At 47.6% G+C, this 14,583-nt stretch overlaps 5 protein-coding genes across 6 annotated transcripts; 3 read left to right on the top strand and 2 right to left on the bottom strand.

The window, feature by feature from the left end:
- Positions 1–168: 168 nt before the first annotated feature.
- GL218_05916 (uncharacterized protein) lies at positions 169–3,191 on the bottom strand (the record flags this gene model as incomplete). Its single annotated transcript, XM_033582610.1, has 5 exons — positions 169–1,245; positions 1,310–1,473; positions 1,534–1,574; positions 2,695–3,051; positions 3,148–3,191. The coding sequence occupies 5 exons, from the start codon at positions 3,189–3,191 to the stop codon at positions 169–171; spliced, it is 1,683 nt and encodes a 560-aa protein (XP_033434426.1).
- A 1,030-nt stretch (positions 3,192–4,221) lies between these two features.
- On the top strand, positions 4,222–6,397 carry GL218_05915 (GTPase-activating protein gyp1; the record flags this gene model as incomplete). Its single annotated transcript, XM_033582609.1, has 7 exons — positions 4,222–4,266; positions 4,327–4,342; positions 4,450–4,459; positions 4,527–4,646; positions 4,705–5,174; positions 5,226–6,091; positions 6,143–6,397. 7 exons carry the CDS (start codon positions 4,222–4,224, stop codon positions 6,395–6,397), a joined length of 1,782 nt encoding a protein of 593 aa, XP_033434422.1.
- A 733-nt stretch (positions 6,398–7,130) lies between these two features.
- Positions 7,131–8,507, bottom strand: GL218_05914 (the record flags this gene model as incomplete). 2 transcript variants are annotated; one of them, XM_033582607.1, is made up of 1 exon in its annotated part: positions 7,131–8,507. In XM_033582607.1, the coding sequence occupies one exon, from the start codon at positions 8,505–8,507 to the stop codon at positions 7,131–7,133; it is 1,377 nt and encodes a 458-aa protein (XP_033434424.1). The 2 variants fall into 2 exon arrangements, with proteins under 2 accessions (XP_033434424.1, XP_033434423.1); XM_033582608.1 differs by having other exon boundaries at positions 7,131–7,424.
- Positions 8,508–11,740: 3,233 nt separating this feature from the next.
- On the top strand, positions 11,741–13,086 carry GL218_05913 (Branched-chain-amino-acid aminotransferase, mitochondrial; the record flags this gene model as incomplete). Its single annotated transcript, XM_033582606.1, has 2 exons — positions 11,741–12,841; positions 12,913–13,086. The coding sequence occupies 2 exons, from the start codon at positions 11,741–11,743 to the stop codon at positions 13,084–13,086; spliced, it is 1,275 nt and encodes a 424-aa protein (XP_033434429.1).
- Positions 13,087–14,093: 1,007 nt separating this feature from the next.
- On the top strand, positions 14,094–14,576 carry GL218_05912 (uncharacterized protein; the record flags this gene model as incomplete). Its single annotated transcript, XM_033582605.1, has 1 exon — positions 14,094–14,576. One exon carries the CDS (start codon positions 14,094–14,096, stop codon positions 14,574–14,576), a length of 483 nt encoding a protein of 160 aa, XP_033434430.1.
- Positions 14,577–14,583: the final 7 nt, after the last annotated feature.

Below are 14,583 nucleotides of genomic sequence, written 5' to 3'. Positions count from 1 at the left end.
CAAGAATGTTTGGCGGCAATTATCCATCGTTTCCAATGTAGGGGGTTTTTCATCAGATTTCATCCACTCGTGAGCTCGTGAAAGCTTGTCCTGGAATTTTCCTCCTTCCTAAGTACCACCGTGACGAATAAGTAGGCCGTGGAACGTCCTAATCCTTTCCTAGCGTCGCTAACGCCCATAAGGATGGAAGCCTCGGCTGCCACCGCCACCTCGTCCTCCGCCGCGGTAGTTTGCACCTGGCTTCCCAGCATTCTTCGGACCCTTGGGTGCGTCGGCCGGAGGAGCATGGTTAGGATCGACCGGAGTCGGACTCTGTTGATGAGCACCCCTATTTCGGTGGAAGCCTCCACGACCTCCTTGGTTGAAGTTGGGCTGAGGCACATCGTCGTACATACCCTCCCACGAAGTCGGATCCACGCCGCCCATATTGTTGTTATTATAGGCTTGATTATACCCTCCTCGGCCTCCACGTCGACCTCCGCCGCCACGCGGAGCAAACATCTGTTGCTGATTGTTGAAGTCGTTGAATCCTTGCGGGCTTGCGTCACCTTGACCCTGACCCTGACCAGCACCTCCGTTGCCCATCATCTGTTGCTGCATCTGTTGTTGCATCTGCTGCATTAGAGCCGGGTTCATATTGGGCATTCCTGCCATCGGGCTGCTTTGACCGTTTTGGCCGCCACCTTGGGCCATCTGCTGCTGGAGTTGTTGCATCTGTTGCATCTGCATCATTTGCATCATGGCAGGGTTTACGGCCCCCATGCCCATGCCTCGGTTCATGACCATTTGTTGTTGCATCATGATGTATTGTTGCATTCGCTGCATATATTGGGCCATGACTTGAGGGGTCATGCCTCCTTGGCCCATCTGGCTGGCCATCTGGGCCTGGGGACTACCCTGTTCTTCCATACCAGTTTTCCTAAACTTGCCGCGTCTCGAGGCCTCCTCTTCCTCGCGCATATTGCCTCGCGGCTGCGCCTTCTTGACCTCGATGGGCTTACCGTGGATTTCTAGGTGAGTACTGAGGCAAGCGTCAACACCAGCTTCGCTCTCAAACGTGACGAATCCAAACCCTCTCGGGCGGCCGGTATCTTTGTCCATCATAAGAGTGGCATCAACAACCCGGCCAAACTGCGCAAAATAGTCTTTGAATTCCGGCTCGGTAGTCTCCTGGCTGACACCACCAACAAAGATCTTGCTAGTTTTCTCTTGTTCATCTCGTGGGATGGCTCGCTTCGGATCGATCTGGGCTTTTAATTAGTACACAAGCATTGGAAGTAGCCTTTGCGGGGGATTTTATCAGACTTACAATCTTCCCGTCTAAGAAGTGCTCCTTGACCATAACAATGTTCACTGTCTTAGGATCTTTGAAGGTGAGGAATCCAAATCCTCGCGATCGGCCTGTGGCACCATCTCTCATCACCGTACATTCTGTCACCTCGCCGAACTGGGAGAAATAATCGCGTAGCGACTCTAAATAGTGTATATTAGCATGGTAAGTTAAACAAAGCCACATATGTACCCGTTACTTACGATCAGTTGTTTCCCAGTTGAGACCACCGATAAACATCTTCCTACACAAACAGGATAGTTAGTATCGATTACACTAAGAATAATTACGAATTATGAAAGCGCATTTGCAGAATGCCGAAGACAAATCAGTATATGCAAAGCTTTGAGCGAACGTAATTGCCGCTTGGCAAACATACTGAGCTCCTATGCGGCTTGCCATAATCCTGGATAACCGATCCTTTAGCCTTGAATTCTTTTGGTTTATATGTTTGGCTGCCTGATCGGAAATTGGAATGATAGGTGCATCTCTGTCTAAAGTCTGGCCACTGGGTTCAGATCCTTCGTTATCAGAATTAAACGGGATATAATCCTCCTCCTTAGCTTTAGAAGCATCCATAGTGATTGATGTGGTGTACGCGAATTCTGAGGAGTTCAGATAAAGTAACGATGCATGGGCCAGCGGGGTGTAATCTCTGACAATCTGAGAAGCAAGTCCTAAATAGCACCGCTCGGCAGAAATAGAACAAGGCAGGTGATGTCTGAAATGTCGAATATTTTTTTGTTTTCGTCTCTTTGCTATCGTCAAGCTAGGACATAACTTCGAGCGCTATTCGCTGCCAAATTTCTTGTTACAGCCTTCCAGAGTAATAGTCCCTTTTGAGCTTTATGAGCCTATTTCTGACGAGTGGCTACGGAAGGCAGTAAGTGTTTTTGTACTGACTATGGTCGAACTTTTATCGCTGGTTTTTCTCTTTAAAAAAAAAAGGTAGTGATTCCTCCTTAGGATTCCTCCTTAGTCTTCACCCACTACTTCTTTCCTGTGATGCACCTCTTGAGATCCGGGCGACTGGTGTGCTTCCCTCCGGCTATGTATCTGAGAATATTGACCGACTTGGCAAGTCCATTACTAGATTTTCCTTTCGGAGACAGCTAGCGAGATAGAAACCAGTTCTCTTGCCCACCAACGTCCTCCCGGCTAAAAGGCCCTAGGATACTCAAGCGCATGCCCTTTTGATTGTCAAATGTCTAATAGGAAATCATTTCCCAAGTCAAACGTTTCGAGCATCATAATATGCTTGAAATATTGTCCGATCTGGCTTTCAGGCATTGGTGAGACGTAACAAGGCTCTAAATGAGCCATGCAACTAATAGAAACAAACAAATCTAAACAAATCTACTTACCCGTCCTCCTTAGCACTAGCACCTCTAGCAGCATGGTATGCAGAAACCGAATCATCTTGTTGAGGCTGCGCAACAGTGATGGCACCACTCGGGCCATTGCCTAAGTTGAAATCCACATCATCATCATCTTCGTAGTTCTCATCTTGATATTCTTCACCATAGCCGTTCTCCTCAGCTCCGTAGGCCATTTCGCTATGTGCCTGATCGATCTCGTGATGGCTGGGTTCCTCTACGGATTGTTGAATGTTCTGGGGAGTGGGGGTGGGGATAGGAGCAGTAGGGGCTTGTACTGCCGGAGCTGGTACTGCCGCCGTTGTTGGCGGCGGCGGCGCGGCGGAAGCATCGTTGTCGTCGTATCTACGAAAGATCAGTAAATCTGTAACAAGTATATACTAGTTGATAGGAAAATGCTATATGTAACATCACAAAGTAGGGGGCGCAGGTTAACCATACAGATCAGCAAAGAGGTCATCCTCAAAGTTTTCCGTCTCCGCCATATTGGAAGGCGTTGTTGACTTGAGTTGATAGACGCGATCGCAAAAACTCCAAAGTCGCGAAGCGGTAATCGACTTAGATTCGACCTAAAAGATGGAACCAGGAAGATTGAGGTTGTGTATCTAGCTCAATCGGCCGGCCATATAGTCCGTCTTAAGGAAAAGATATGAAAGAAGCTGTGAGATTAGTTAAATTTAGAAAGAAAAAAATTGTTTAAGGAAGGACAACTGGAAGAATGGTTGAGGAGGTGTCGATGGGAAAGAATTGCAGCCTCCTAGTTAGAATGGATGTTCACTGTGAGAAAGTCTTGAGCCAATAGGAGACGCGAAGTAGGCGGCAGGCAAACTCCATTTTTAGGTTAGTTACATATGTAGGTACTTAGGTACGTATCCGCTAATGCGCTAATGCGTTAATGTGTTCGCCGTTGACGTTGACGCACGGATCAAGATGAGTCTCAAGCTTACCTAACCGTGCACTTAACCACTTAGATGTGGGACATGGATTCACTATTATTCAAGCCACACCCACTAAATTTGTAGGTATCGGATACTTTGTTTACTTTCGAATACTGATCCTGCTCTACTACATCTTGTATTCTATATATATATGAACAATCAACATATTAAATTAGTAGTCAATATATAACACCTTTTCACCTTGCAAGCATATTATATATTTGAAGATGGGTTATGAGGAATTAGACTTATATATATCTAATGTATATATATGTAGACATAACTAATAGGTAGTACCTGCCTACCTCACTAAATCATTCGTAGTAACTGCCGAGGCTAGAGCTGTGGCTTCCCAGTCAAGCATTATCGAGGGGCATTATAGGTAGCGCTGCATTGTCAGGTTAGCTCTACAGTTCAAACGTACCTTAGGTATACTCGCCTTTTATGATGTTAGTATGATTCTCTCAGCCTTTCAATTGTTTTACTACCTGAGCCTTTCTCAAAATCTAAACTGGGTGAATTACACCCTCGTGATAACAATGCGGCTGTAATTTATTCTAGAATAAATTCCGTTGCTATGTTTTCATCCTCGGGAAGCGGCAAGAAGCCGCCGTCCCAACAGGTAAGCTCTCTTCGAGGTCAACATCTAAGGAACATTGTTTTTTAATTGACCATGACGTAGGAAATGATTCAAGTCGGTGAGTACCATCGTCTTATTATTCAACAGTGTCTCAACGCGCTCATATAGCGCCTATATTAACTTGAAAGAGACAAATTTACTGACTTGTGTCTCTCTACTTGACAGACAGGTCAGAGTAGGTTACATTGTCGCTTTTTGTTGACGAAAGTCGCCCCAGGGGTTGTTTGCTAAGTTCGAATTAGGTCGACCTCGCCGTTTTGGCGTGTCCAGAGAGAAGGCGCCGCAAAGAAGACGAGTAGAGATCCTAATATAGTAGTAGGAGCTTCTTACTCTCATGCGGACATGCTTAAGTTCGATAATTTGTACGTTCCCGACGTCTCTCTTTGTGTGGCATTTCGTTAACCTAGCGCGCCACGTTAGGAATCTCTCTAGCTCCTCATCCCGACCGAGATCTCCCCAATCCTCTTCGCCACAAAGAACTCGAACGGGTGATATTAGCTCGCCGCCGCCGAAGCATTCGTCTGGCCTATCATCGCCCCCACTGAAGTCCTATTTTAGCTTTTTGTCGAATACGAATCAAGATTGGGATGTTGGAGACCCTGAAGTACCAACCGGAGAAGATATGCTTGGATATGAAGATGACGATGGGGATGACTTTGGCCTCCCAAGTTTGTCCAACATGCAGCGACGGAGTCGACGAGCCGCAGCAGCTCAGACTGGTAGTTCTTCACACATCCAATCAACACCTCTAGACGCGGCGCTTAGCCTTCCGCAGAGACGTTATTCAAATAGTGCCGACATAGCCATAGAACGACCATCACCCACTTATCCAATGCCCAAGAAAAGCGAAGGGAAGATTCTTAGACCACAATATAAAGATATTCTAAAAGGTAGCCTCCACTCAATACTTAAATATTGTTCCGGTAACTAATATTATTTAGACCCGGCCAATGCTCTACATCTTATCGATCACCCCACAGCCCCAGCCAATGCGACACCAAAGGAAACCGATGCAATTAACTCTCGTATAACTAAGATTAACAAGTTCAAAAAGATTCTTCAGGCTAGTACTATACCATTAACGGATCTTAGAGCCTTAGCATGGGGTGGTGTTCCTGAAGAAGTCCGGGCTATGACGTGGCAACTCTTGCTGAGCTATTTGCCAACTAGCAGCGAAAGACGCGTTGCGACACTGGAACGGAAGCGGAAAGAATACCTTGACGGAGTGCGTCAAGCTTTTGAACGGGGTGGCACAAATCCTGCTTCCAGCGGTCGGTCTAGAGGTCTTGACGAAGCAATATGGCATCAGATTAGTATTGATGTTCCCAGGACGAATCCCCACATCGAACTCTACAGTTATGAAGCGACACAGCGATCCCTAGAACGGATACTATACCTCTGGGCAATTCGACATCCCGCAAGCGGCTACGTACAGGGTATTAACGACCTGGTAACTCCTTTCTGGCAGGTTTTTCTAGGCGCTTACATTACGGATTGTAATATCGAAAGCGGCATGGACCCGGGGCAATTGCCGAAAGCAGTGCTCGATGCGGTGGAAGCCGACTCTTTTTGGTGTCTAACAAAATTACTCGACGGAATCCAGGACCATTACATCGTCGCCCAGCCTGGCATTCAACGACAAGTTGCTGCGCTTCGGGATCTTACCGCTAGGATCGATGAAGGACTCGCAAAGCACCTTGAAAACGAAAATGTCGAGTTCATCCAATTTAGTTTCCGCTGGATGAACTGTCTCCTCATGAGGGAGATCAGCGTACGGAACACTATTCGGATGTGGGATACATATCTAGTATATTTCCTCGTGCCCTAATTGAGCAAGCTACTTACTAACTATATTTAGGCCGAAGAACAAGGTTTCTCAGAATTTCATTTATACGTGTGTGCGGCATTCCTGGTGAAATGGTCGTCCAAACTAGTCAAAATGGATTTCCAGGAAATAATGATGTTCCTACAGGCATTGCCCACTCGGGACTGGACCGAGAAAGACATAGAACTTTTGCTTAGCGAGGCCTACATTTGGCAAAGCCTATTCAAGAATTCCGCTGCTCATTTAAGGGGAGGTCCGAGTCGAGCCCCGACTAATCTACAATTATAGTAGAACAAGCAACCCCGCTATACATAAGAACACGGATCGTCACCATAACTGATTACTTTATTATTGGGCCCTTTAAGGTTAAGGAGAGCATTTATCTGCTTCTTAGTAGTCACGCTTTGATTGGGTATAAGACTCAGTATTGATCGATACTAAGGCTTGGTCAATAGAAGCGGATACGATTCGGGACAGTCCATAACAGTCATGGCTTCAATGGAAGCATTTACAAGACGCTTGAAACTCTTAGAGTCAACAGGATATTCGTGTTTACGCTGAAAAGCCAACCTGTGGTAATTGAGTGTTGAAGTGCCCCATTAGAGAATCCCGATCCTCGGCAATGTCCCTTTGAAGTGGGACCGTTCTAGCTATAGGCTTTTGCGGCTATAACGACTGACGACTACAACTATTTGCCATAGTGCAAGATGAACGCTGCAAGGAACCAGTGAGATAGCCGACCATATATACTTAATATGAGCAGGCATCTTAAATCAACGAAATATGTCTAGTACAATAAGCCTGTACATGTTGAATAGGCTTCTTGCACTGTGCAATGAATGCTAGTCGCGTAAGAAGTTTGTACTTGTATTACTATATGGGGTGACCACTAAACATGCGGCAAAGTTAACGTTGATAACATACTAATACGGTTGTCTAGTAATTCTAGGGCAATGCCAGTTTCGAACAATGATCTTTAAGAAAAAAGGTCTAATTAGGTCCTGCCAATACCCCCTTAAGCTCAAGCCATTAGTGGTTTTAAAGCTCCATAAGGTTTCGTCGCCACCCCTTCGATCCTAACATGGCCAAGCACCTCTCTCTTTGATATCGTCGGCAGCGCCGCAACCCACTCCCGAAAGCCCTCAAGGAAGGCATCTGCCGCAGCACGATCCGATGGATCAACCGGATCTTGGTTGAGACTTATCTGGCGCATATGAGCACCAGCCAGCGAAGCACCATGCGCCCAGGAGTTCTGCTCGCCAACGACATTTGTATCGCCCACCAGCGGCTTAATACACCCCTTACATCCATTCATCAGCACATCCAGTGGTAACCTCGGCTCCGTTGTGCTCGGACGTCCCAGCCCAACTCCGTCCAACCCGCTCGCCAAAGCATCTACCATCGCCCCGACCGTCCGTATCCCACCTGTTATAAAACACCGCGTAAGAGATACGTGTGGTACTATGAGCTCCGCAAACTCGATGAAGAAGGCCTCGCGCCGCCTAGTGCTCTCCTTCTTGTGGTGCCACGCCGGCGCTTCGTACGTTCCCCCGCTGAGCTCCACTAGGTCGAAGCGGTGCGTTTCGAGCAGCTGGACTAGGTATGCAGCTTCTAGCGGCGCGAACCCGCTGTCTTGGAACTCGACGCTGTTGATCTTGATGGCGAGCACGAAGCCGGGGCTTGTCGCGTCGCGGATCCCATCGGCGATCTCGGTAATCAGACGCGCGCGGTTCTCTAGCGTACCACCGTAGACGTCGGTGCGCAGATTCGTCGTCGGGGATAGGAATTGCGCGAATAGGTACCCGTGCGCGGCGTGGAGTTGGATCCCGGAGAAGCCGGCGCGCTCGAGGTATACGGCTGCGCGGATGAAGGAGGCTTTTATGGAGCGGATCTCGTCTGCTGATGCTGCGTGCGGCTTGCCGTAGCGGAACATGGCGCCGTACCCTTTTGTTAACTGCACGTCTGACGCGGAGACGGGGTTGGGTTGGTGCTCCTGCGCGGTCTGCCGTCCGGGATGGTTTAATTGGCCTAGGAACACGGCGCCGCCGCGTCTGCCTGCTTTGGCGAGGTTTTGGTATGCTTCGAAGCGCGGGCCGGAAAATGGGTCAGAGGGGGTTATGATCATGTTCCCAGGCGCTTCGAGATGCGTCGTGTCGACAATGATGTTGCCTGTCACGATAGTGCCCCAGCCCCCGTCGCCCCAGTGCCCGTAGAGGTTGCATAATTGGGTAGTGGGTATGCCGCTCGTGCTCATGCTGTCTGGGTCCCAGGTCGCCATGCGTTCGGTCATGGCGACTTTCATGAAGCGGTTAGGGGCTATGGCGGTGGAGAAGGGGAATGTAAGGGGTGCGCTCAGAGGTGACGGGTCGACGTCGCGGCTGGGGTAGCGGGTTGGCATTGTAACTGACTTGGTTTATGAACTGACGGCGTAGTATTAGGTTGGTTTGCTTGAGATCTTAGATAGCTTTATAAATCACAAATTCCACTTTAACGTTGAATAGGGGTGTTTTGATCGACCCAGCGACGGGCTTGTGTATCACGCGATTGCTATTCCTTGAATATACTTGGTATTAAAATATCTATTCCATCAATTTCAACATTGCAGATGGCCAGTGTTGTAATTGAATCGCGTGGGGCCAAGTGTCCCTTATCCCGTGAACCCGGAACTGCCTGAATGCGTTGGATGGACTGTTAGGATCCCCCTTTCGGCAATATTGCCTTGTGTGCGGCTCTGAAAGTTGCGGGGAAGGTCTACTTATGAGAGACTTAGGGATTTACAATATATATTTACCTACCGTAATTGTTCAGCTTGGACGTAATATATAAGGTAACTTAAAGCCAAAGGCGTCTTCTTGATGCCTAAAGCATTCCAACCAAACTAGGAGACATATGTTGATTAAACTCATTATTAGACTTATCAAGTGTCTACGATAACCGTGCATGATACCCTTGAGTGTGTTACGGTTCGAATGTGAAATTAACTGTCGTCGAATATCAATGTTTATTGTTGTATAAGATTACCTAACTAAGTCTATACTACTCTAACTATGAGCCTTAGATTCCAATTGGTATAGATACCCTACTAAGGGTACATAAGTATTTTTGGATACGCATTATCCAATAGAAGCCAAGACAACGTCAGCTTGCTTTTTGAAGAGCTTCCTTTTACGGAGTGAGTAGCAATCGTGATTGGGCTCCTCGTTGGTACTGTAGTATACAGGAAATAATCTCCGTATCTACCCTAGGATCATAACGACCATTTCAGTTATGCTACGAGAATACGCGATTATTTGACGGAGCACAAATGCTACTCACCACGAGTGTGGTGTGGACCCTTATTTTTACCTCGACTTTGTTTAAAATAAAGCTTCTTCGATGATATGAATACTTGTTGTAAGTAAACAATATAAAGATGACGTCTCTTGCGCTACGAGATTTAACATAGTCGGGTATTATTGGAACGGTTAGCGAATGGAGGGAAATTCTTAATCCTAACAATAAAATCCGCAACAATTTTTTAGAAGAAGCATCTGGACTCGGTTCGAGCCGTTAACCCCGTAACCGGTAGACGTCGGTATAAGCCGGGAGTGCTAACCAAAGATTCTCTTCGGACCCGTCGTAGACTCGGCTATTTAAAGACCGGCTTCTCGTCTTAGCTATCTCGTAGTTATTTCTAGTTACCGACTTTGACAACCATGAACCTCGGGGAGTCATCTCTGATATGTGGAGTATCAACTCTGGGTTCGGGAATGTTTGTCAAGCCCGAAGAGCCGAGATGGAGTAACACGACGGAGCTGCTGGATGACGATGGATTATAAGATGTTGTGGAGAGCTCGGTCTAGAGCATGACAGCGTTATGAGGTATTGAAGTGTTCAAAATTGAGAAGCCCGGTTAGTGCAAGATCTCGGTCATGTGCTCGTCCAGATAGGGATTTATAGCCTAGGCGCCTCTTCAGAATTACTCATTGGATAAACACGACCATTATCACGGTGGCCATTAATGTATGCATACATATATGTATATGCGTATGTATGTCAGAGATGTGGGATTATTACATAGTTACTAAGGTAGCTCGGCATAGTTGACGTATACTAAATATTTGAAGTACGCAATAAGACGAAAGTTATCCCACCGGTCCAATTATAAGATAGTAATTTAGGAATATGCCAAGGGCCCCCACTATATAAGACCGCTATAGGTGGCGGTCAGATAAGGCAATGGGCGGTAATTCACGGCTTTTACGAAGCCGGTAAGCTTTTTTGTTCAACTATTCCGCAGGCCGAAGAGCGGACAAATTCCACGCTAAACCTTCAACTCCGTCTTTTAATCTTCACTTTTTATTGCCGTTTAGTTTTTATTTTATTTTTATTGATCAGGTATGCAACAATTAGCTTCGGCTTCAATACCACTAACCAGCCCGGGGTCAAGATACCTGGATGCTTGTCCATGGCATTTATTTAGTGGAGATCTTCCCGTATAAAATGCCACTTACCTTTCGTTGCGATTTCGGATCCTTTATTTTGCCCTTGTCGTCTTGACTCACGACTCATTTTATGAATTTCGTACGAATAGTTTATAGTGTCCGAGGAACGGAAGTTGAACCATACATCTCGAGCTTGTTGGTCGTAATTTCGATATCGGCAATGTCACTCTAGCCGTTTGGTAGCCGTTTGGTAACCCGTTTGCCGTCTACAAGCTTCTATCCGCTTGTTCGCAACAAATCAGACAAATCAGACAAATCAACGGCGTCATTCTGCGCTCCACTTCCCACATGATTTTCAGCCTCCGTGTGCAACCGAACCTTCTCTTCGAATTTGTAAATTCGGCCCACACCGCAGCAGGTATACTACTAGTTCCGGCGGCTGCTCCTAGAATGGGGGTGGCAGTTGTGTGGGTGTCGGTGGGTGTTGCTTTGTTGTTCATTGTAGTGTCACCCGTGAGTACGCCCACCTGACGTTACGGTATGGAGATCATTAGATACCCGGGGCCGTCCATGGGCCCGTCCATATTGCATTGGTCCCAAGCTGGTGGAAACTAAGCCTACCTCGTCTCCCCCCTGTGGGTAGGTAGTATCTGGAAAATACCTAGGATACCTACTGTAGGCCTAGGTATCTATTTAGCTCTATCGGTCTGATCGGTCCAATTAGTTCGATGGAGAAAATGCAGAATTTTGCATCTTCTTTATCCAATTGGGCTATCTAGGTAAATCTTGGTCCGGATCCAAAGAGTTACAATGACAGGGACCACGGCATAACACGCCCTTTTCATGCAGCATGTCACTAAACCACACTTACATACGTACAAGCTTGACATGATGCAGAATGTAGAAGGCACAGGGTTCTCTTCTTTAGCAAGAAAACAGAAAAGGGGATATCCTCATTGGCTATTGAGTCATCGATCCTTTTAACTTAGTAGTGTAAGTTGTGCAGGTCGACGCGGTCTAAAAGCTAGTCTATAATATTTATACTTTCCTCTTACCTATTCCCCATCGTCTGGTTCTGTCTCTCTCTTCATTACAATATTGACCTATAAGGACAGCACCCATTGTATATTCGCGTTGCTTCCTATAATACGCCTCTGATACTTGTTTACATCATCCCTAACCCATAACCTGCACATAACTTATAGGTATGGCTCCCTCCGCCGTTGTTACGTCGACCGCCCATGATGGTGAGCAAGACGTAAACCTGACTGCTTCTGCTATCATCCACCAAACTAGTGGGCAAACTGCTCACTCATCGAACGGACACGGCAACGGCGTATCTCAACCAAACGTCCAGGAACTAAATGCTTCAAACATCACTTACACATTTACCAAGGAGCCTCGTGATGTTCCTGCTCCGGGTGTCAACTCTATCAATGATTCAACCATTTGCACAGACCACATGGTCACCGTAGCGTGGTCGGCGAAGTCCGGCTGGGAAACACCAGAGCTAAAACCTTACGGACCCCTATCTCTTATGCCTACAGCGTCAGTCCTTCACTACGCCACGGAGTGCTTTGAAGGTCTCAAGGCGTACCGTGGTTTCGACGGCAAGCTGCGTCTGTTTCGACCCGACTGCAATGCCACGCGATTTCTCATGTCCTCGGTGCGCATCAGCTTACCATCTTTCCCTCCTGCCGAAGTAGAAAAGCTGCTCTTGGCGCTGATGTCTGTAGACGGTCCCAAATGGCTGCCTCGTGACCGCCCTGGAAGTTTCATCTACCTGCGTCCGACACTTATCGGAACTCAGTCGCAGCTCGGTGTGCAGGCTCCATCAGAGGCCCTTCTATACATCATTTCCAGCTATATGCCAGTCTTGGACTCGCCAGCAGGTGGTCTGAAGCTCCACACATCGCCGGACGACATGGTGCGTGCTTGGGTTGGCGGATTTGGTTATGCCAAAGTTGGTGCAAATTACGGCCCTTCTCTTCTAGCGACGAAAGAGGCCCGCGCGAGAGGATTCGGCCAAATCCTATGGCTGTATGGCAGTGAAGGCTACTGCACAGAAGCTGGAGCGAGCAACTTCTTTGTCCTGTGGAAAACCAAGGAAGGAAAAACTCAGCTTGTCACAGCGCCACTAGATGACAGATTGATCTTAGATGGTGTTACTAGGCGCAGCGTGCTGCAGCTTGCTCGTGAGAGATTCGGCGATGAGATAGAAATTGTAGAGAGAAGGTATACCATTAAGGAGGTATTGGAGGCTAGCACGGAAGGAAGGCTGCTGGAATCTTTTGCTGCTGGTACAGCGGTGAGTTCTTCACAACATTCTTGAAATTACTGCGTGAAAAGGAGGCGTCGTATGCTAATATTTAATCACAGTTCTTTGTCTGCCCTATTTCGCTCATCCATCACCGCGGGCAAGACATCCAGATCCCTATGGGCAAGGCGGGCGAAGGTGGCCTATACACGCTCAAGCTAAAGGGCTGGCTTAAGGATATCATGTACGGAAACGAAGACCACCCATGGGGCGTCGTCGTACAGGAGGAACATTAGATCGCCTAATTTCCCCGACGTGCAGATGTAGCAACGCAGCTTCGCATGCATCTGCATCTCACGTCTCGGGACCCCAGACTTTCACAGCGGACGAATATTTCTATCCGTATAATGTCTATTGGTCGAGAATAGAGAGAGACGACAATCATAGCTGCGAACAGACCAGCGGAGCGGATATGGGGAACCCTGAAGTCTCCTATTATCCTCCCTACGAGGCATTTCAATTACACAAATCCATGCTGGCAACGCTGTACCACGATCCACGACGACATGACACAACCTGCTATCGCAGATACTATTGCTGGAAGATACATCATCATCGGGAGGCTCTTCCCATAGAAGAGGGATGGATGCACAATCGGCGTTGCGCCTCGTCTTTTTCGTCTCGTTTTCTTACTCTATCTCGCGTTTCGCTTGGGCTAAATAGGCCAGCCACCATGCTACGGGACCACGACGCACGACGGCATATTCCGCACTTACTAGATTTCTCTTTTGCCATTTGGTATTTTGTTTTTCTTCGAGACGGTTACTTTGCGTTGAACTAGAGTTTCCTGTCGTCGTACAAGGTATCGCATTATAAGGTCCGGTCCATGGCATATTCGTTTAGCTGCTTTGCTTTAAATCATTCGCGTTTGCTTCGGACGCAGCGCGGGGATGGCACAGCGAATCGTGTGGTGTAGCTGACTTGGAATAGGACGGGAGCAGAGGTAGATCACACTAGTTGGATGTAAAAAGAGCTGGGATAAAAGCATGTTGTGTTGATAGCGAATATAAATGCATACTTCAATTTAAAAAGAAGCTGTGCTGTGAGGAATATTGGATTTGACTGGACTGAATTAGTATACATGAAAAGCGATCGGGTAGGCATGCATTTTGAGCAACAATCTATATACTGAGTGAACTCCTATACATCGCAGTCCCAATACGCTCTAATGGGTTCATCCATCCGTCATAATAATCACCTGCGTAGCTTCATCTTAGTCAATTAATCCCACCCAAAAGTCACAATGCGTCCTCTAACAGCAAGACGTACCATAAGAGCTCTCAAGCGAGCCCTCCGCCACAGCGTCAACGCCCACCGCGCATGCCGAGCACGCTTCACCCGACCTGTGGTAGCGAGTAGCAGTAACAGCATATCCCGGCCAGCAGCCTCAGCGGTTCAGGAACGAATGCAGAATGTTCCCGGCCTCCTTCTCAATCTCCTTAAGAAATTTCTAGAACTCAATCAGTACATCGCGCCCGTTTACGACTTGCGGGATATCGGACCCGTAGGACTTACCTCCTCGTATGTCATCATTTCCTCTACGACGTCCTTGCTCGCTTTATCTAGATCCGTGCCGAATTTAGCCAGAGCTTCCACGTGGGAGGCTGAGGCGGATGGCGATATTCCGCTTACTACGCTGGCCCCGCTCAGACGTGTCTCGTCTGCGGCGCCGTCCGATCCCTTTCGTGACAGCATCTCTTCGCCGAGGTCCTCGACTTCGGCCTGAACTTCCG

The sequence above is a fragment of the Daldinia childiae genome, assembly GCF_008694065.1.
Source record: "Daldinia childiae strain JS-1345 chromosome Unknown Scaffold5, whole genome shotgun sequence".
Taxonomy (NCBI): domain Eukaryota; kingdom Fungi; phylum Ascomycota; class Sordariomycetes; order Xylariales; family Hypoxylaceae; genus Daldinia; species Daldinia childiae.
This window is presented reverse-complemented; position numbering and strand designations above follow the sequence as displayed.